The 22,098-nt window shown below is 34.0% G+C and overlaps 1 protein-coding gene across 6 annotated transcripts in view; it reads left to right on the top strand.

Moving 5' to 3' along the window:
- WDFY3 (WD repeat and FYVE domain containing 3) overlaps positions 1-22,098 on the top strand; it is a 306,260-nt gene that overhangs the window by 89,414 nt on the left and 194,748 nt on the right. For 5 of the 6 annotated variants that reach the window (XM_074273239.1, XM_074273237.1, XM_074273238.1 and 2 more), the window contains exons 4-7: positions 7,278-7,387; positions 9,939-10,100; positions 13,682-13,874; positions 16,059-16,245. In XM_074273239.1, the coding sequence (XP_074129340.1) occupies positions 7,278-7,387; positions 9,939-10,100; positions 13,682-13,874; positions 16,059-16,245 (652 nt within the window). The remainder of the gene's footprint in view (positions 1-7,277; positions 7,388-9,938; positions 10,101-13,681; positions 13,875-16,058; positions 16,246-22,098) is intronic. The other variant, XM_074273240.1, reaches the window with a different exon arrangement.

Here is a 22,098-nt window from a genome sequence, read left to right as displayed (position 1 = left end):
CTTGTTTTCCTCAGTTCTTTATGGGTAAAATGAGCTGGAGAAGGAAATGGTAAAGCACTCCAGTATTTCTGCCAAGAAAACTCCAAATGGGGTCCTGAAGAGTTGGACACAACTTAAAGACTCAATAATAACCTTTATATGTTTGAAAATTGAGTATATTGGGTCCCCTTATTTTTAAGATATTTTGTAGAGTTTTATATAAGAAAAAATGTTTTTGTTATATTGTTACTTATGTTATAATAATTGTATTATTGCTTTAATTATTTTTTACTTGCGATCCTTGAACATGTCACTAAAACTTGAATGAAATACATCTTTACAATTAAATCTTTTGAAAGCTTTTTCTAAGATATATTTTAAATGCTACCTACTCCATGATCACTCCATGTCTTCCCTCCTTCCTTGAAGTTCCCAAACCATCTTTTCAATACCTCCTATTTATTTGCTTATTTATATAGACATCTCATTTTCCTACCAAGAAGAGCTATTTATCTTATGTAAACTGTTCCTGAATTTAATGTCTCATAAATAGTAGGTGCTTTATAAATGTTGGCTGAACTAACTCTTAAAATATCTTCCCACTTTTTTTTTTTGCCATGAGTAATAGAATTGATATTAATAATTCAAGTGCTAAATAAAGTGCAACAATGTGGTTATCACCATTTGTAATACAGCTATTTAATAAAATGAACTTAAAAAAACTATTTAAGTATTCAGTGACAGGCTGGCATATTAGCTGTTTTCCAGCGAATGTTTAACATTATTTTCATATTCTCTCTAATGTGAACTGAAATACGAGAAAACTCATCTGACTGTATTTTGTGAGTATGTCATTAGTCACTGAAATAATTAAAAGTATCACATTTCAGCTTTATTGTTTGGGGGTTATTGCGAGTTCATATAGAGTGAACTTGAAAATGCAATTTTTATAAATGTAACTACTTATGATCATCAACATCAACTTTTAATAGCTACTAGGCATAGCCTTCATTAGGGGATAGACCCCTGCATAAATCATATATCCCTATATATGAGTGACTTATGTTTACATACAATTGAAAGAATTAAAAGAATTTAGAAAGAAATTTATTAAATCATCTGGCAGAGAGGAGAGCTGGAAAAAGGGGTGACCTCTCCCCAGGTGTCTGTAAGTTATGCATTATGTATGCACATAGAAATAACAGCCTTTATAAGAAGAGAAGTTATTTTTTCAATGATACAATTTTATCTCTCTATGGTATGAGTTTTCATACTAACAGCATTTTTTGTATAATTATTTTCCCAAAATTCATAGAAAAATTAGGAGGCTAACAATAACATAAATAATGTTATGAATTTTTAAAACATACCACAAAACTTTTTGCCATTCAAAATATCATCAATTTGGTTAAATTTATGTCTGAGTCATCTTACATTGAAAACTACTTAATCCATCTATCAATTTGACATTCTTTACTAATTGCATTCATAAGAACAGCATAATTCTACTTTTAATTCTTATGCAGTTTCTAAACATTACCTTGATGCCACATATTGTTTTCCACTAACACTGATACAATTACAGTGAGTCAAACATTTCAATTATCTCATTTTATATAGGACCATATTATATTTTAATTTTAGGACAAACAATCCAGATTTGCAGTCACAAATGATCATTCAAAATCTGCATTTTCCCAAGGGTCTTTAGCTGTCAACACCTCAAATTATAGAACCCACTAGTTTTATTTAAGTTTCTTTTAAAGATTTGCAGTGATAGCCTCACATTTTCTCTTTTCAAAATATATTAACATTTACAAAAATCTTTAAGATATAATTTAGAAATTTATAGCAAATATATTACATGATTTTGTCTAGGTCAGTCTTTTTGAATTGAATATCAGAGACCCAGTATCTGGTCTTTATACAATAGGTCTGGTTTCTCAGTCACATAAGGCTGTGTCTAAACAACATAACATTTTCCTGTGGACCTGTTACAGATCATGTGATCTTACTTAATCTAAATTTCTTTATCTGTTATTGTGAGTTGTTAGATTTGAAAATTAAGGTAAACTGAGAGACCGCAATTTGGCATGTTCAATTTATTAGCTAGGCTAGCAGTAACCAATACATTGTAATCAGTGACTTCTGTCAATGACCAAAGGTCATGCATGAAATGGGGCTTACTAGCCTTCAAACAGTTTTGGGAAATACAAGAGAACTCAAGAACAGAATTGGGTAGATGGGGAAAAAAGAATGCAATTGTTACAGGACTAGCAGTATCATGGGGATGAGGACATGATTGGTTATCTCAAGAAGAGTAGGTAAGAGCTCACATGGAGGCTAACAGTTACCTATATCTGTTTTAAGGAATGCTTAATTTATGGGATCCATCTGTACTTTTAGGCCATTAATAGTGAACCAGAGATAATAGACCCCTTGCTTCTAGGAGAAATATAAGACCCTCTTTAATTGTACAAGGATAGGCAAGGATGGATTGTATGTCTTGTGATATAAGATCAGTTTATAGCTTTTTAAAGATAGCAAACAGATGTTATCGAATTTTCCAGAAACTGAAAGTATGAGTGGTAAAAAGATTTTCTTTTAACTAACAAGGAAGAAAAATTGAACTTCTGTGACAAAGAAATATTAATTGTTTGAGTTTACCTTCAGTGTTAGATTACTGAGAGTTACCTCTCAGTGTTAGAGATAGCGGACCAGATTCCCTATCTACCTGTGTTCCTCAATGATAACAGATTCCTTCAAGCCTAGAATAGAATAGTGATTAGCAGGAGAACTGAACTTCTAAACTTACCTTATGAGAAGAGACAAAGAAAATATGGTTTGAACAAAAAAGAGCTGTAATAGAGAGTAGGATCAATTACAGAGTAGAACCAATGGTAAAATGACACAGAAGCAATTTAATTTCTTCATAATATCAATCTAAAGCAGTATATAAATGTGAGTTGTAGTTATTTTCCCAGGCTAATGTCGTGTGTGTGTGTGTGTGTGTGTGTGTGTGTGTGTGTGTGTGTGTGTGTGTGTGAGAGAGAGAGAGAGAGAGAGAGAGAGAGAGAGAGAGAGAGAGAGAGAGAGAGAGAGAGAGAGAGAGAGGGAGGGAGGGAGGGAGGGAGGGAGGGAGGGAGGGAGGGAGGGAGGGAGGGAGGGAGGGAGGGAAGGAGAGGGAGAGGGAGAGGGAGAGAGAGAAGGAGGAAGAGATTAATGAGATGACTCGCTCCATCCCTCACCCCTTTGTAGTTGTATTTTTTTTTTCCCTTTTGGAGTCTACTAGACAGGAGAAAAAAAGAGCTGCTTTTCTGTTTTCTCCTTTCTTTCATAGTATATTCCTTTTCCCTCCCATATCTCTTTTAAAATCAAAACAGAAAAAAAATTTCACATCTTCATCCTCTTTTTGTCTTGATTTACTTTCTGTAACATTTGCATATTGTCCCTCAATTAGAATATAAGTACTTGACTATATCATTGAATCCCTTCTAGTTTCTCAGGTGTGTTTTACTTTCTAGGTTTCTCTTCTTTGTCCTGTGCATATTTCAAAGATTCTATCCACTTAAATGTGGGCAATATAACAAAGTTGCTGTCACATAAATTAATTTAGTAATTTGATTAATTTCAATGTAATACCAATCAGACTCCCAGGGAATTTTTTAAGAGTCAGAAGAAATAATGAAATTCATTTGGAGGAACAAAAGATCAATAATCTAAAGGGTAATAATGAAAAAAGTGGCAAGAAAGAGGATGCTATCAGTATCATATTCTAAAACTGTACTGCAAAGCAGTAATTATTAAAAATTATTTGGTAAATTAGTGTAGTGGAACAGATTAAGTACATAACACAAGCAAACTAACAGTAGTACAGTATTCATTAAACACACACTTCCTTAGATAGCACTTACTATTTAACAAAAATTGCTTGGAAAACAAAAGCAATCTGATAGAAATGGGGTACAAAATGAATGCCTCAAGCCAGGATAAATTCCAAATGGATACATTGGTCAATCAGCCAGCAGTTATTAAGCATATTTTATGTGGCAGACACTGCAAGGAAAAAAATATTTTTTCATATTTGTGGATAGGTGGAGAGTTTATCAATAAATAAGTGATAGTATCACAGAAAATAAAATGGATAATTTTGCTTATATAAAATTAGCCTTTGGGGAGTACAAATGGATGAGATTTTTTTTTGTGTGTCCTCAATACTTAGTATAGTTCCTGACATGGAGTAGATATCTAATTACTCATATTTAAGATAGTTAAAATTAGAAGTGAGAAGTAATTAGGGATAAGTTTTCTGAAAAGAGTTTCATGCCATACATAGATACAAAAATACAGAACTGGTTTTGATTTATAAGTAGTCTTATAAAAGAGCTAGTCCTTAATAATTAAGTCAACGGTTTTTAAACTCTGTCAAGCACCATATGAAAAGTTCTTCAAATCATAATAATGGGACAAAGGCAAATTAGAGTAACTTTCTGGTTCCAAATATTGAAGAGGCTATTAAAAAAAGACATTTGATGTCATTGAACCACATCGATGGAGCTGTTTGGAGCTCGGAGTTGGGCTAGTTGTTTTGTAAAGCAATTTGTCTCCCAGAATTACTGAAAACTGTAAATCTTTTGAGCCAGTTATATTACTAGAGGCAAAGAAGAAAAGGACCGATTTGAACAAAAATATTTAGATCAGCTGTTTTCACAGTAGCTCCAGTGAGGAAACTAAAGAGAGGGCACCTCCTGGGAATGACTAAAATGTGTGTGTGTGTGTGTGTGTGTGTGTGTGTGTGTGTGTGTGTGTGTGTGTACATGAATATAATGGAATATTATTTTGTCATAAGAAATTATTAAATGTACAGTTTCAGAGGAAGCTGGGTATAATTGAATAGATGCAGAGTTTAGTGGATAGTACCAGGAAAACAATTGACAAAATGAGAATAGCATAGAGAAATTTAACTTTGAAAGACTTGAAAATTCTGATTAATTCAGTGATCATGTACTATACCAGAGGACTAAAGAATAAAAGTGATATTAACTAGCATTTTTATGGTACTTCAAGGTTTTCAAAGCACTTTTCATGTTTTTAAAGCATATCACTCATTTGATCTTGAACTTGAGGTTGAAGATTTGCCCAGGGTTACACAATTAATAAGTGCCCGAGTCATGACTTAAATTTGGGTCTTCTTTACTACATGAACTGCACATTATCCAGCATACTACCAAGCTAAAGATGAATACTGCCTCCATCCTCTTCCAGGTAAAGTGATGGATTTAGAAGTCCAGAATGACATGCATTTTAGACATAGCAAATGTGGAAATTTGCTTTGCTAGATTATATGTATTTGTTGTGAGGTTTTTTCTTTCCTTCTTTCCTTCTCTTTCTGCAATTGGGGTAAAGTGACTTGCCTAGGATCACACAGCTAGGAAGTGTTAAATGTCTGAGACCAGATTTGAACTCAGATCTTCTTGACTTCAGGGCTGGTGCTCTGTCCACTGCGCCACCTAGCTGACCCACTTTTTAAATTCTTAACTTTTAAATTGGGGCAGATGGGTACATTATAGGAGGGAGAAATAGAAAAGAATAAACCAAAATAACTTGTCAACAGCAAAAATTCTGCTTGTTTCAGCTATTTCTATTAAGAATGTTGAAAGTTCTCTGTTCTTTTAAAAGTTCATTTGTATCTCTTGTAAGATGCTTATTTTTTGTAGAATAAGTTATTCTTGGTTTGAAAGCCTTTTTCTTTTGCCTTTTGGCATAGTATGCCTAGGATAATCTTTCCTTTATAAAAGTTGCAGTAAATTTTCTCTGATCTCTGAAGCCTGGTCTTTATCTTTTTTAGTTGCTTGTCAGCCAGTCAACTAGTATTTCTCCAGACTTACTTACTATGTATTGGACACTGTGCCTAGCATTTGAATGAATTTTTTTCTGTGACCTAGAAGTTCAGAATTCTGGATAGGACATTTTGAAGTATTCTCAGTGTGGAGTTTCTTGAAGAAAATAATGAGTAGGTGTCTTACAAATGAGCCTTTTATTCAAAAAAATTTCTGCAAAGCTTTCTTCCCTCCCTCCCCATTTATCTGTTTCTATTTCCATTTTTATTCATTAGATTTGTTTGTGCAAAAGTTTAAATTTTATATAAAATTGTCCATTTTAACTTATGCTTCCATTTTAATTCTTTCTGCTTCCAAGGCACTGCCTTGGCTTAAGCTCCTGCTGGGGCTCTAGACTGGGTTGCCAGGAATCTGGGTTGCCTTTCAATGGTTTTGCCTTGTTTTATGCTGTGGCTGTATGTGGACTGCTTGAGTGCTGTGTCTTACTTAGGGCCCCTCCACATTGGTGTGAACCTGTCCCTCCTATAGTACTTACTCCTTTGGGGCCTTACATATTGTCTATTTGTCTGCTCTGTATGGGCACCAGTCTGATGTTTTCCTTTTCTCTGACTCCATAGTATTTGCATGCTGTGGCTTTTTTTCCCCCCACTAAGAGTTTCAGGTTTCTTTTTTTTTGTGTGTGTATGTGCCATCTTGAACTAGAAGGACAGGTTTGTAGCATTCCTTCTTACAGATCCTTTCACTATAACTTTGATTCATTTTTAGTGTTTAACCTGCTCTCCCCCCCCATCTTATCAACTGGAAAAAACTGCATACTATTGAGGGAAAGCCTCTTTTTTCCCTTTTCTTTTCTTTTTCCTTTTTCTTTATTTTTCATGGCAATATAGGGGAAACCTGAGCAACTTTGTAGGCAGTAGGGGAAGGAGGTGGTATATAGTGAGAGATTGTCTCAGATAATACTGGATGGTATGTGTGAAAGACAGGGAAATCTTATTAGTCTCCATCAGAATTCCAGAAACTATTCAGTGTTCCCATATTTATCTTCTCCAGTTTATTTCATTTTTCACATATCTCTGCAGATCTCAAACCTGCCCATCCTTCAAACTTCAATCAAAATCCATTTCTACACAAAATTTTCTATTACTTTTGACTGTTTATAACACCTCCCTCATCCTTGAATTCTTGTAGCATTTCTAGTTTTTACTTTACAATTTTAGCACCGCATCATTTATGTTCTCTGCGCATTTCATGAATTTGGAGCTGTTTGCCTCTAACATTGTATGTAATTAGTATACTTGGAGTCATGAAATTGACAGTGTCCTGTTGTGTTTCCCCTGATGTTTGTTCCTGTCTATGTGGGGCAGACCATTCATTCAGTCAGTGAGAGCCACATTCTCATTCTTGTCTGTCTTTTGAGTGCTGCCTTCTTGCCTGATTGTCCTTATTGTGTTTCACTAGAGGCAGCAAGCCGTGCCATAGTCCAGTTCCTGGAGATCAACCAGAGTGAAGAAGCCAGCAGAGGTTGGATGCTTCTGACGACCATTAATTTGTTAGCATCCTCTGGGCAGGTTAGTTTTACCTTTTGTGTCTTAGTGACCAAAGGCAACTTTGTGGTCTTATGAAACTTTAAGTTAAGTTTTAGAGTTCTTTTGGAGTTTTTCCTTATTTTAAAGCATGTATAAATGAAGATTTTAGTCTTGAAAGAGTGCTTTTCTATTTTAAAACTTTTTATAGTGATGAAAAAAGGAACACTAAATCACTTTGACATTTATACTGGATCACTTTGGCATTCTTAGAAGAAAAAAAATTATGAATTTTTCCCCTGAAACTGTAGTTTTGTGATTCTAAGTATTTCTTTTGGAGCTTTAGAAATACTTTATATTATTTTTAAAGTGTTTCATTTGCTTGCATTTTATACGAATCTATTAATGTTCTCTAGATATGTTATCAGATTTTGAACATTTGCTTATTAAATAAAAGTTAGCTTCTATGATCAGATCATAGCCTAATAGATTTACAGCTGGAGGAGTTCTCAGAGACTATCTAGTTCACCCCTCTCATTTTACAGATTAGGAAACTGAGGCCAAGGAATGTTGACTTGTTTGCCCCAGGATACAAGTTGTAAGTATCAGAGATTGGATTTGAATCAAGTCTTTTGACTTTAAAGCTAATTCTTTTAACACTTTTTTCACCTGAGGGTGAAATAAATCTAATTTACCTCTCCAAATAAATGCTTTTGCAGTAGGAACATTTCTTATCTAGAACCCTTGGTTTTATAAGCTTGTATTTGGGTTCTGAGAGATAGGAAAAAAGGAAGTGTGTTCCATTGTGGAAATCAGCTAAGGCAAAGGTGCAGAGTAAGGAGATAGTTTTGTCTCTTTGAAGAATAGCAGCTAGCATTAAGAGTAACAGGAAAAAGTTAGAAAGGTAGATTGAGACTAGGTTGTGAGAAAGTTTAACAGCAAAATCAGTTAATCAGCCATCATTTATGAAGCACCTGCTATGTTCTAGGCATTGTACTAAGCACTGGAGATAAAAAGCTAAAATGAAACAATTTCCCCACTCGAGAAGCTTAGGTTTCAAGGAGAAATGTACATACTTTTATGGTTAGTTACAAATAGGTATTCCTGGAGGGTGGAGTCAACAAGACCTCATCCCCATTTGCCCATCCTCTTGCCCAGGTACTACCAAAAGTTGGAACTGACTTGCTTAGAGAGAGGCTTATGGAGATTTTGCCTAACACCTCTCCCAGATCCTATTCCGATTTCTTTGGTATCTCTCCTTCATTGCAGTCATTGCCTAGTCGCTCACTCTGACAAGCAAGGAGTCACTTTTTAGATTGTGAGCTTCTTGAGGGCAGAGGTTTTCTATTTTCCCTTGTTGTAGCCTCTAATAAATGTTTATTGACTGACCAATAATAGTCATTCTGGTAAGGTCATGGGACCCCCAGGCTTTACTTTTTGCCCTATTACCATGTGAAAGGACAGCTGGACATTATCATAAGCTCTACTGCTTTGCCTTCCAGACCTGCAGGTCTTGTACCTCAGCTTGTGCCATCGCTCTATACTCTAATGAGCAATGTGCCTTTCCATCCACTCTATCTGTTGTGTCCTTCATTCCAAATGTGAGCAGGGACTTTCTTGATTTCCCTTGATTTTCACTCTGCTTCACAGTGCTAGGCATCATAATAATTACTTAATAAATGTTTGTTTGGTTTTTTTCTATTTATTTACTGTGTGGCACATAGTAGACACTTAATAAGTGCTGGTTGATTAATTCATAAATTCCATCCTCATGCTTCATGAGAATCATAAACTTGAAACTTAGACTTTAAAACTTCAAGTATCTGAGTTATTTGAGGTGGAAAATGATAATAGTAGATGAATTTTAGGATTTCAAGCAGAATTGTAACATTGATTTTGATTTGTTCACTCACCTGTAACTTAACTCTAAGGCAAAATGACTTAGAAATTTATAAGGAACTCCTGAGATCATCTAACTAAAACTCCTCCCTACCCCCAACCTTTTTAATTTTATCAAATCAGAAAACTCAAGCCCAGTAGGGTTAAGCGATTTGCCCCAAATCACATAGGTAGGTAGCATGTAGTAGAGCTGGGATTTGACCCTAGTTCCTTGTTTTTTGTTCTTTTCCACTCCATCCATTTCTTCGTAGTCTAAATGTTTACTTAAACAATAAACTGGCAGTCTATGTAGGAAGCTATGTAAGGTTTCATGTTTTTTAAGAAAATTTCAAGGTAGAAAAGTGAAAAATTATCAATATTCAAATTAGTGTTATGATCTTAGGTCTAATAACAAACTCCACATAGAATTATGGGAGGGTGAGAATTAAGAATTAAATGTGAGATGATGAAATGAAACACATATTTAGAATGCCAAAGGTGAGGTCATTCCCAAAGGCTTAAGTCCTCCTAACCTTGAAATTCTGAGATTTTTTAAAACAGGTCATGTAAGTTTGGAAATAGAATATTTTGTCTCAATATGTGTTTTAACTTTGCAATCCTTAATGTTATCCCAAATTATATGTTTTCATAAATTACAATTTGAGTTACGGTTTGTTCAACTGCATAATGTTTGGATTTCTTTGGATTTGTTTTCCAGAAAACTGTAGACTGCATGACCACTATGTCAGTGCCTTCCACGCTGGTTAAATGTCTCTATCTATTTTTTGACCTCCCACATGTGCCTGAGGTAGTTGGAGGTGCACAGAATGAGCTACCTCTGGCTGAGCGCCGAGGATTACTCCAGAAAGTCTTTGTCCAGGTAGGTAGAATGCTAGTCAACAGATTAACAAATCTGGCCAGATTACTGGTGATTTGACATACTTTAAAGAAATTGGGGTGGAGTGAGTTTAGTGACCTTTCTAAAATGGAGTGCCCACACCCAAATACAGTTTTCTAAATATTGTCTAAGTGTAGCACGACTGTAATATCCATATTCCTGATTTCCTTCGTGCAGCTGAAAATTGTTAGTTTTTTGGCTATTAGGCACATTGTTGACTCATACTGAGCTTTCACTTCATTAAAATTACTAGATTTTTACCCCCAGGCAAACTGTTGCCTAATCAAGTCTCCCCTATCCTGGATTTGTGAAGTGAGTTTGTTGAATTGGAGTATGTAAAACATTTATTCCCATTAAGTTCATCTTGTTAAATTTAGCCTGTTGTTCTAGTCCATCAAGATCTTTTTGCATCCTGATTCTACAACCCATCCATCCATCCTATTAGTTGTTCCTCCCAGTTTTGTGCCATCTGCTAATCTGATAAACATGCCAATCTGTACTTTTTTGTCTTAGAACTTTAGTTTTCTTATTTGAAAAATGAATATAATAATACCTGTAATGATACCATACAAAGTTGTTATGAAGAGCAAATGAGATTAACGGGCTATAGAAATGTCAGCTATTATTAATTATTCCCTATTAGAAAATGGCTAATTAATAACTAACTGGTAAACTCCTACATCACAACTCTTAGGAATTAGTTGGCTACATTGGGATTAGCAAACAGGTCTCTGATCCTGTGGTCAAGGTTCTTTTTTCTGCGTTACATTTTATTTTATTTCCAGGCAAGATGAGAGTTTATTTTTATAATTTCCCCATGAAGCAAATGGTACTTAAGTGATAATTATTATAGTCATTTCACTAATTTTTTTTGTGGCACGTGAATCTCATCTTTGTGTTTGTGACAAGATTTTTTTTTTATTTATATTGAGCAGTTACTTCTGTGCTAACCTCAAGATATCATTGCAATATTTTCTATGCATAGAAGAGGTAACAAAATGATACAGTTGTTGTTCATAAATGCTTTGGTTTTCTTTATGCTTCATTCAGACTAAATATTTATGATGAAATGATTTTAATTCATCTAAAAAGCCGGTGTGATTTACAGTGAATAGGACTAGTCTGTATAGCCAGTGTCATTCACTTTTTTGAGTGAAGATAATAAGAAATGGTGATACTTGTCCTCTTCCAGTTGGGCAGCTAAATGGTGCAGAGGATAGTGTCAGGAAGACCCAAGTTCAAATCTGGTTTCAAACACTTATGGCTGTATGATCCTGGGAAAATCACTGAAGTGATTTAAGTGCCCCAGTTCCTCCTATGTAAAATGAGCTGGAGAAGGAAATGGCAAACCCTTGTAGTATCTTGTCAAGAAAATCCCAAGTTGGGTCATGAAGAGTCAGACATGAAATGATTGAACAAAACCACTAAATGTACATTAGTATGTTTAAGGGACTCTGTGTAATCTTCTTGTGCATGTGTATGTATATTGTATTTTCTATACTCATTAATTTCCTAGCCCTGGATTCTCTGAGCATTTATTTACTTAACTACCATTTAGCATTATATATTCTCTTATTTTCTCTCATGCCTACCCATGATATGTGGATTCTATATTTTATACTCTGTTTCCCTTCATTTGGCTTGCTTTCTATGAAATAAAAATTTATGTTTTCTAGGCAGGAGAAGGGCAGGTTTCCTAATGGAAAAACCTGTCATAAAAGGTTTCTTTCAACTGGGAAATTTATTAATCTTTTGTCAACTTATGAAAGTTCTCAAAATTTATCATCAAGGTGGTCAGAGTACTTAAAAAATTCATTTATTTGTGTTCACTTTATTGCTTATCTTATTTCTGTGTGCTGATTATGGAATACTAAGGAATGAGATCATATAAAAAGGGCAAATAAAGCAAAAGTTATGAGTGATTTTTCTGTTCTCCATGTTTTTTCTGTAACTTTTTGCACAAGATGTATTCCTAACATACTGAGGGTTAGCCTCTAGATCCACTGATATCACTTGGAGATCCATTGATCAGAGGCTTGCTGTTGATTTATTCCTCATTCTTACACCAACAGTATGTTTTAGCCTATAAATCATTTAAGTGAAATAATGTTAGCAACAATGATGTTGATGATGATGTAGCAACTTTTATTTTTATTTCTGTATATGTGTTTTAGTTATTTCTGTGATTTCATTGGGATAGGGAGGAGCTACCTGTGGAGAATGTTGTCTATTGATACACACACACACACACACACACACACACACACACACACACACACACACACACACATTCTTAAGAATTCTAGAAAATTGCTTAAAGCACTGTGAGGTTAATTGACTTGTTAGCCAATATATGTCAGAAAGAAAATGATAGTTGAATCTATGTTTTCCTGATTCTGTTACATTCTTTCTAGTTAAGAGTAAAAGTCATAAGCTAAAGTTCAAACGCTTAGAAATGACTTCTTAAAAAAAGTTATTTTTTTCCCCCAGCTAACATTAATTAATTGGATTTTCTCTCTTTCCTCCCTACTGGAACTCCAAAATAAATGAAGTAAGAATAAATAAATAATAAACTCCAGAAGAAAATAAGTTGTAACATATGCATAGTCAGCTAAATTATATTTTTTTCATCCTTTATTATAACATAGTCATTTACTAATATGTTAATAAGTTATATTTTGGTTAGCCACTCCAAATTATTGGGTACTCTTTGGCTTCTTTGCTTAAAAAGTGACATAATAAGAATAGTTTTGTACATATGAATCCTTATCTTTTTTTTTTTTTTTTTTTTTGGATCTCTCTGCATGTTACAGTAGATGTAGAGAATTGCCTTTTTAAGTGATGAGATTTTCCACCTAAATTAAGTACTAGATGAGATTAAGATGGCCTAATGATTTAAGGCAGCTTTTTTCTTTCTATTTGTATAAACAGTTATTATCCCAAGATCCCTTTGTCTTCAGAGCTTTTACTTTTTCCTGGCTTCCTGGTTCTTCATTTATATTATAATTGTATTTCTGGCATATTATATGTGAGGACCGAGTTAGCATCTTGGATGCCTTAGAATCAGCCAGAGTCAGGGATAAGCAAAAGTCCTTGGTATTTATTCTTGGTCTTTTTGAGTAGAAATGAAAGGAATGGATATAAGCTCTCCATGACCTCCCTTCTCCTCTCCTGGCCAAAGTGACCCTGACTTGTCTTACTCCACCCCCTAGTCCCTCCTATAACTATCTATATACACCAAAAGATGGAGGCAGCACAGAATCCTGGGAAGGGCCATTTTCCAAACATAATAGTATAATATAAATGGATCTATATTAGATGAAACAGTTGAAAATAAAAAATGTAAATCTTAATAGTAAATACTATTAAAGTATATTTTGTGATTATGATATACTTCTAGATTATAGAATTTTCCTAATATTTAAAAGTCAGAGGCATTAATTCTACCTGGTTTTAATATAGTGATACCTTAAAACTATGTTTTAGGTCTGTTTTTCTTTCCTTCCCCCATATTTAACCCCCTACCCACAATTTATTAATTGAATGATTTTATTCATTTATAGATATTGGTGAAACTCTGCAGTTTTGTGTCCCCAGCAGAAGAGCTGGCTCAGAAAGATGATCTCCAGCTTTTATTCAGTGCAATAACCTCCTGGTGCCCTCCCTACAACTTGCCTTGGAGGAAGAGTGCTGGGGAAGTACTCATGACCATATCCCGTCATGGGCTTAGCGTCAATGTAGTAAAGTATATTCATGGTGAGTAAAATCTTTTATTTTTTTTATTTTGTCCCATTTTCTCTCTCAATGTTTCAAAATAAAAGTATTTTTAAGCAGATTTTTTTAAAAGTTGGCAATATAAATATGCTTATCCTATTTAGATATATCATGAAATATGAGTTCTTATAAATTCCAAAATATATTTCAAGAAAAATTTGTTTCACTTCAGCAGATATGTTCAGTTATAATCATAGATAGTAGCATAGTCTTAGTTCTTCCTCTTCTTTCCCCCTAAAAAGATGAAATTTCATTTTTGAGGTTTTGTAGATACTCATTTGATCTTTGAAGAAAGTCTCTTTTAAGAGCACAAATGATCTTTTTTATTGGCAGTAGGTGACTGCTGTTTTCTTTCCTACAGCTGTGGTTCAGGGAGAGCAGCACTGGAAGAACTGAGGATCAGCTTAGTTACATACAGAGAGACTCTTACTGTTATGTTGGCTGATAGATTATAGAGCCTAAAAGTGTTCATGTGGACAGGGTTTATCATCTGAGTGGGTGGGTACCACTTACACCAACATACTGTGACAGTGATGCTGAAGAAACTTATAGCACAGATGGGGACTTTTCTTATCACTTCCTACTAAGAAAAGCCTGGTTTAGTTGCTTTACTTACTATATTCATTTTAATGTTAATAAGTGCAGTTTCCATATAGGAGATAGATAACTGGCTTCTAAATACACACATACACAAACACACATTTTATAAATAGTTAGCTTATTTCTTAACCTAACCCAAATTTTACTGAACTTAAAACTGAAACTGATGTTTCAAATAAAATTTGAAATCAATTTATATTTCTTTACCATTTTAATCTCTTTTGATTTTTATATGAGATGTGTTTCTTTATGAAAATTTGACTAAAAATAAAGGAATATGGAATCTATTTTGCAGCCACCGTAGATACTCATAATTTGATTGATAGTATTGTGTCTCAAACTGAGAGCAACCTTCTGCCTTCCTTTTGCCTGAACTGTTTCCATACAATTCTGAACTGTATTTGCACAGCTCTAAATTTTCTTTAAAACAATAGATATCCCTTTGCATATTGTCTTTATATTATGACCATATAAGAAATCCAAATTGTAATGTGGAAATAGTCTTTGGTAAGACTTAACCTATGAGTCTCAGTTTCCTTATCTGTAAAATTATATTATAATTGTATTTCTTCCATATGATATATCAAAATGAAATGCAACTCTTAGTTACTGGGGTCATATTTTTTATAATAGTATAAAATGAATGGATCTATATTAGATGAAACAGTTGATGAAAACCTCATCTGTAGCTGGCCTCGGATGGATGCACTGTGGGGCTGGGAGTCAGGGCCTGGGTTCTAAACTGTCTCAGTCACTTATTAGCTGTGTGATCATGGACAAATTATATAATCTCTGTTTTTTAACTGTAAAATGGGAATAATAAAAGCAGCTACTTTCCTGGGTTGTTAAGAGGAACAATGAAATTATATTTGTTAAGAGCTTTGCACAATGCCAGGCACAGAGTAAGTGCTACATAATGCTAACTTATTCTGTGATAGAAATAGACCATTGAAATATATTGTTTCTGTCTGTTTCTCTCTGTGTGAGCTCATATGTGCATGTTCATATGTGCGCGTGCACACATACACACACGGTGTCTGATCTCTGTTAATGTGTCTTCCTTCAGGGCCCAGATACTAATCATTTTTGTATTTTTGTATCCCCACAATCTAGCCCAGTGCTTGTACATTATATTTTGGGTTTTGTTTTTTAACCACACTTATTATTTCATTAGTGTAAAAAAGTTCTCTCTACAGGTACAGATTTGTACTTGCTTTGCAATTGAGACTGAGAAAATGACTTTGATTTTGAGGTAGACTCTTTAGATTTTTCCATGTATATAATGCCTTGCATGTAATGGGGAATTGAAAAATCTTTGTTGAATTGAATTGATTTGAAATTTTTCCAGTATTTTTCTGTATAATGTTTCTTCAGAGGAATGATTTTCACCATTATAATTTGAAATTTCTTTTTACTTTCAGAAGAAGTTAAAATAAATCTTAATGTCTGACATTTTAAATGTAACAGCTAGCTTAGCCACATTTAAGAATGAATAAAAATGTGCAAAGTAATTAAAATTTTTTTTTTTTATGAATACACAGTTGTTGTTATTTTTGTTTCTTGTAGAAAAAGAGTGTTTGTCAACGTGTGTCCAGAATATGCAGCAGTCAGATGATCTTTCTCCCCTAGAGATTGTTGAAATGTTTGCTGGGCTTTCTTGCTTTCTCAAAGATTCCAGTGATGTTTCTCAAACACTGCTCGATGACTTTAGGATATGGCAAGGATATAACTTTCTCTGTGATCTCTTGCTCAGGTAGGAATCATTTATTTTATTAAGGTAATTTTTTGGTCAAGTGGAATTTATTCTTTTGCCTCATTTCTTTCTGTGATTTGTATGTGCATTTGCGTAATTAGATCCAGCTATTTTGGGGGAAGAATACCATGAATTCTTTTTTTTTTTTTCAATTTAATACATGTTTTCACAATATCAATTGTATTTACTTGCTTTTTTCTTAACATTCCAAATATCCAACTCTATTATTTGGCCATCATAACCCTTTCTTGATAAACAAATGAAGTACATGACCTTAATTCACTACTGTATTCTAGCAAAGTTAAGTGTCTAGAATGTCAGGTGTGTTCTGGAGAATTGGTCAGCAAAAGTGGCAAAAATAAGAACCCTTTTTCTCCTTTACTAGACAATCCCTTGATAGTTGTGAGAGAAAAAAATTAAGCATCTATCTTGTGCCTGCCTAATGAAGAAACTTTCCCTCTTGAGTTTACTTTTAATTACCTCTACTTTGTTCTATTTCAGGCTGTTTTATTAATAAGAATTAGATGTGGTTATATATATTTATCTAGATGTTAGGTTAAATATACTGACAATCTCCATCCCTTCTCCTAGAAGATATATTGGACATATATTTAGGGAAAAATACTATTGAAAAGCATGTACCTTTCCTCCCCGTTATTCCTAGATTTTCAACTCATTATTCCACTATAGTTAGGCCCTTGCATACTGAGCCACATTTCATTACAATTGAGGGAGGTATTATACTACATATACTTGATGTAGTGTTAATTCATTGTTCTTTACATTTTCTTGTTCTGCACCCGTGCTTTCATGAGAGGTTAGTGATTGTAGTGGTGGTGAGCTCCTTCCACCATTTTGGATAAGCAGTTTGTGTTAATCTTATAATAAATATTAGAAAGTTTGTAACTTATTTGGAGATGAATGACCTGCTCATGACCAAACTGGTAGTATGTGTCAGACCAACAAAATAAGCAGATATGTTACATGATCATGTTACGTTATTTTTTAAAATATCCATGAATATATTAATATAGGCACACTTATCTGTAAACACAGATTTTTAAAAGCCCTCTACTTTCTGTTTTTCAGTAGTAGATACACGCTATCACCTTGAACTATTCCAGTTTTATGGCGCTTGTCAAAACTTATATTCCACTGATCAAGAATCACCTCCATGGCATGATGAGATATTAGAGTGGGATTGGAGTGAAGCAGTCATGTTAGAAGAAAATTGAGAGATGATTTAGAGAAATCTTCTTAAAAAGGGCTTTATCTTAAGTTTTATAAATTTGTCTCTCTGTAGTTATTTGTTCATAAAACTGCCTTGTACTTCAAAATTACATTAGATAAAGCATTTATTAGTCTCTTTTAATAACATGTTTTGTGTTGTGCTCTCAAACCAGCCAAATATGGACATAAATGAAAGTCTTGCTTGGAGATGGCCTTGCTTTTTCTTTATTTTAGGAAGAATATTTTTTTACAGTTTCACAGGGGTTTCAAAATTCAGAGTTGGAAGGGACCTCAGTAACTTACATAAATAACCTCATCTTAAAGAGAAGTTCCTCATTGTCTGTAGATACTTCTCTTGCCTTTTTGGTGTGTGATGGAGTGGGAAATAGAAAATTTTCTCTTTTCTTTTTTCATCTTGGCCAACATACCTGCTTATTCTTCTAGGACGTGAATGCTGTTCCTATGGACCAACTGACCTAAATTTATGATCAAAATATATTCCCTAGTAAACAAAATGGGCAAAGGACATAAACAATCTAAGTGACTTAATCATTAGAATATAGTCTTAAAGACTAGAGTGTGAATTCTGCTTCAGACACTGGTTGTATAGTCATTTAAACTGTGTTTATTTTCAATTTTCTTATCTGTAAGATGGCTATGATAATAGCATCTATCATCGATTGTGGTTAGGATCAAAATACATGAGATAATATATGTAAAATACTTTTGAAATCTTGAAGTGCTATTTAATGCTAGCCATTATTATGTTATAAATATGTTCCAAATCATTAATATTAAAAATATTTAATGGGGCAGCTAGATGTTGCAGTGGATAGAGCACCAGCCCTGAAGTCAGGAGGACCTGAGTTTAAATCTGGCCTCAGACACTTAACACTTCCTGGCTGTGTGACCCTGGACAAGTCACTTAACCCCAATTATTTCAGCAAAAACAAACAAACAAAAAGTATTTCACATTTTAAAACTGAAGTTTCATTCATCTCCATGAAATTGGTATTAGTAAAGAAATCAGTGCTGAAAAGGCTATAGGAATGCAGGAATACTACAAATTCAATATAGGAAGAACTATGGAATATTCCACATATATTATGTAAAAAAATTATTTAAGATTATTAAAGAAAATTGACCAAACTTTTGGCTCAGTAGAATGCATGCCAGGGAGATAACAAGGTCCCATGTCTTTTAAAATGTTTATAGGAACACTTTTTGCTATAGCAATAATGAAAACAGAACCTAGAAACAAAGTGATCCCACATATATTGAACATATTATGATATGTGAATGTAATTATATTGTTGAACTGTTAGAAATTTAAGGAAATCAGGGAAAAATGAGAAGGTTTCAGTGAACTGCTAGAGTGAAGTAAGCAGAGCTACAAAAATAAACAATGCAGTAATATAAATGGAAATAATAGATATTAAAAGAAATCTAAATTCTGAGAAATTAAGAAAAAAATCTTAATCCCAGAGACTATTTAATGACTATATGATGACACACTTTCCTTCTTTCATTGAAATGGGTTAGGGTGGGTTTGGGAGAATAGAGGGTGTGAGTTTTGCATATATTTTAAGATAATATATTATTGATTGGTTTTACTTTATCTTGTGGTGGTTGTTACAAGGTGGGATTTCATTGTAAAATAAAAGAGGCAATATTCCAAAATAGCTAAAATAAAAGGCATCCATAAAAATTATTTCATAAATAAAAATCTAAATTAGTTGATTAGTTCTCTGGGCACCCATCTTAATTTCTTTAGAAAATACTGATCTCTTGGCTTCCTCATCAGAATTGTTCCTTCTCTTCTGTCGTTTTATCCATGATTTCTTGTCTTTTCTCTGAATTTCTTGAAATTTATTTTTGAAAAATACAGAGTTTGAGAGGTTGGGCCAAGATGGCAGAGAAAAGCAGGAATTTGCCTGAGCTTTATTCTACTGCTCCCACTCACCCTCACCCCAATTTTAAATAATACCTAAAAACAATTTTGAGAGTGGCAGAACCAACAGAAGGACTCGGTGAAACAGCTATGTAGCCCAAGACTACTTAGAACTTGAATCCAGAGTAGAGTGTTGTCTGGCACAGGCTACACTCTTGTAAACCATCAGTAGGCCTTTTCGTCTCTGGACACCCCTCCCCCCCCCCAGTCCAAGAGAGTTGTGGGTGGGGTGGTCAGATAATTGGTCAGAAGGTAATTAAAAGGGTCCCTTTGTTAGCATTAAGGACAGAATTCTGTTTTATTGTCCATACTTGGCTCTGGATTGCACTCCTGGGTTTTAGTATTGAGTGATGAGGAACACTAGCACACTAGAGTGTGCAACCATAGGGAACCTGGTATCCTGGTCATAATCACAGTTCCATGGTGGAAAGGAATATTTGTGGTCACTCAGATCAGTGCAGAGGCCAGGATAGTAGTACACACACCTCTCCCCAGATTATACACCCTTGGACGAATCAAGAATTTACAGTTCTTCAGAATTATCTTTGCTAAAGAGATGCACAAAAATCCTGAAGCTTAGGACAGTGTCTTCTTTATTCTAGAAACAGAGTCCCACTTTAGCCTGCAGTTAAAAGTCAAGAAGTTGGTTTGGTAAATGAGCAACAACAGAAAAATATCCTGACTGTAGAAAGTGAATATGGTAACAGGAAATAGTAAAACACATGCTCAGAAGAAGACAACAAAGTCAAAAAGGCCACAGAAAAGTGTTAAGGACCATGCCCAAGTGTGAAGCCCAGAATGCCTATAAAGAGTTAAAGGGGACTGTACCATGAAGGGGCTGATCAGTTCTCCCAAAGCCCCCACAGCTGTGAATCATAACACACTTGAAGGAATTGCAAAGCAGCCTTTACTGATGAAGATGTTGCTTCTGAAATGGGAATGAAATAAATCGGAGGCAAGAGGGAAGGAGAGAGGTCAGAGAATGTAACTGCCTCTCAGCCTCCTTGTATCATTATCATCCTCTCCCATGAAGGGATCTGTTCTGCTGGTCAGATTTAGATTCCCAGCAGCCATTAGCAGGTGTCTTCTGTAACAGGAAAGCTCAAAAAGTTTTGTTTTTGTATTTTTTAAATCAAGTAGGAAAGGTAGAGGGAAAAATTTGAAAGAGAAATGAAAATAATAAAAGAACATCATAGAAAAGGAATCAACAATTTGGTAAAGGAGACACAAAAAATACTGAAGAAAAGAATTCCTTAAAAAATAGAATTGGCCAAATGGTACAGAAGCTCACTCAAGAAAATGATTGCCTTCCTTACAAATTAGATATGGGTAAGTGGAAGTTGATGACTTTATGAGGCATCAAGAAACAATAAAAGAAAATCAAAAGAATGAAAAAAATAGAAGAAAATGTGAAATATCTTAACTGGAAAAACAGCTGACCTAGGAAAGAGATCCAGAAGAGATAATTTGATAATTATTGGATTGCCTAAAAATCACGATTAAAAAAAAAGCCAAACATTATCTTACATTATGTAAATATTATAAAAATTATCAATATTGATATTGTAGAGCCAGATGGTACAATAAAAATGGAAAGAATCCACCAATCACTTCCTGAAAGAGATTCCAAAATGAAAATTAGAAAAGTATAGCCAGATATCAGAGTATTTTCTACCTTAAAGGATCAGAGGGGTTGAAATATGACAGGTGGCAAAAGAGCTAGAATTGTAACCAAGAATCACCTTTTCAGTAAAAATTGTATAATCCTTCAGGGAAAACATGAATATCCAGTGAAATAGAAAACTTTCAAGTATTCCTGATAAAAAGAGCAAAGCTGAAAAGAAAATTTGACTTTGAAATAAAAATACTCAAGAAAAACATAGGTAGGTAAGGAAAGAGAAATCATAAAGGATTCAATAAGATTCAATGTTTATGTTTCTATATGCTAAATTGATACTTGTAACTCCCAAGAATTCTCTAATTATTAGAGCAATTAGGAGTCTACATAGATAGAAGGCACATGCATGTGTTGAATATGATGGAATAATTAATTTTTTTTAAATTAAGTTATGGGATAAGAAAGGAATGCTTTGGAAGAAAGAAAGGGAGAGGAGGAATAAAGAGATGTGAAATCACTTTTACAGTGGAGGGGAAGATGAGGGCAGCGGGGCAGTGTGTGAATCTTATTCTTATTGGAATTGATTCAAAGAGGGAATAACATACATCGAGTATATAAATATACGCAATATAATTTTCTACAGCAGAGTAGGAGGGGAATGGAGATAAGAAGTAGGAATGGTTTGATAAAAGGGAAGGTAGATCGTGGGAGGTCAAAGTCAGAATCAGAATACTTCTGAGAATGGGAGGGAGGGAAGGAGACAGACAAGTAGAATGGAGGCAAATACATAGTTAATAATTATCATTATATATAATAATTATCATCATCACAGAATACATTCATAATAAATAATAATTATAATAATATGAAATAAATATAATAATTATATGGCAATATATTATAATATTATAATACTATATATGGCAAAAAAAAAAGTGGAAATTGAGAGGATGTTCATCAATTGGGGAATGGCTAAACAAGTTGTGGTATATGATTGTAATGAAATTCTGTTACTGAGCAGATACTTTCAGAAAAACATGAAAGACTTATATGA

This window comes from Sminthopsis crassicaudata, chromosome 6 (genome assembly GCF_048593235.1).
Source record: "Sminthopsis crassicaudata isolate SCR6 chromosome 6, ASM4859323v1, whole genome shotgun sequence".
Lineage (NCBI taxonomy): Eukaryota > Metazoa > Chordata > Mammalia > Dasyuromorphia > Dasyuridae > Sminthopsis > Sminthopsis crassicaudata.
The sequence above is the reverse complement of the archived record's forward strand: the minus strand, read 5'-3'. Positions and strand labels throughout refer to the sequence as shown.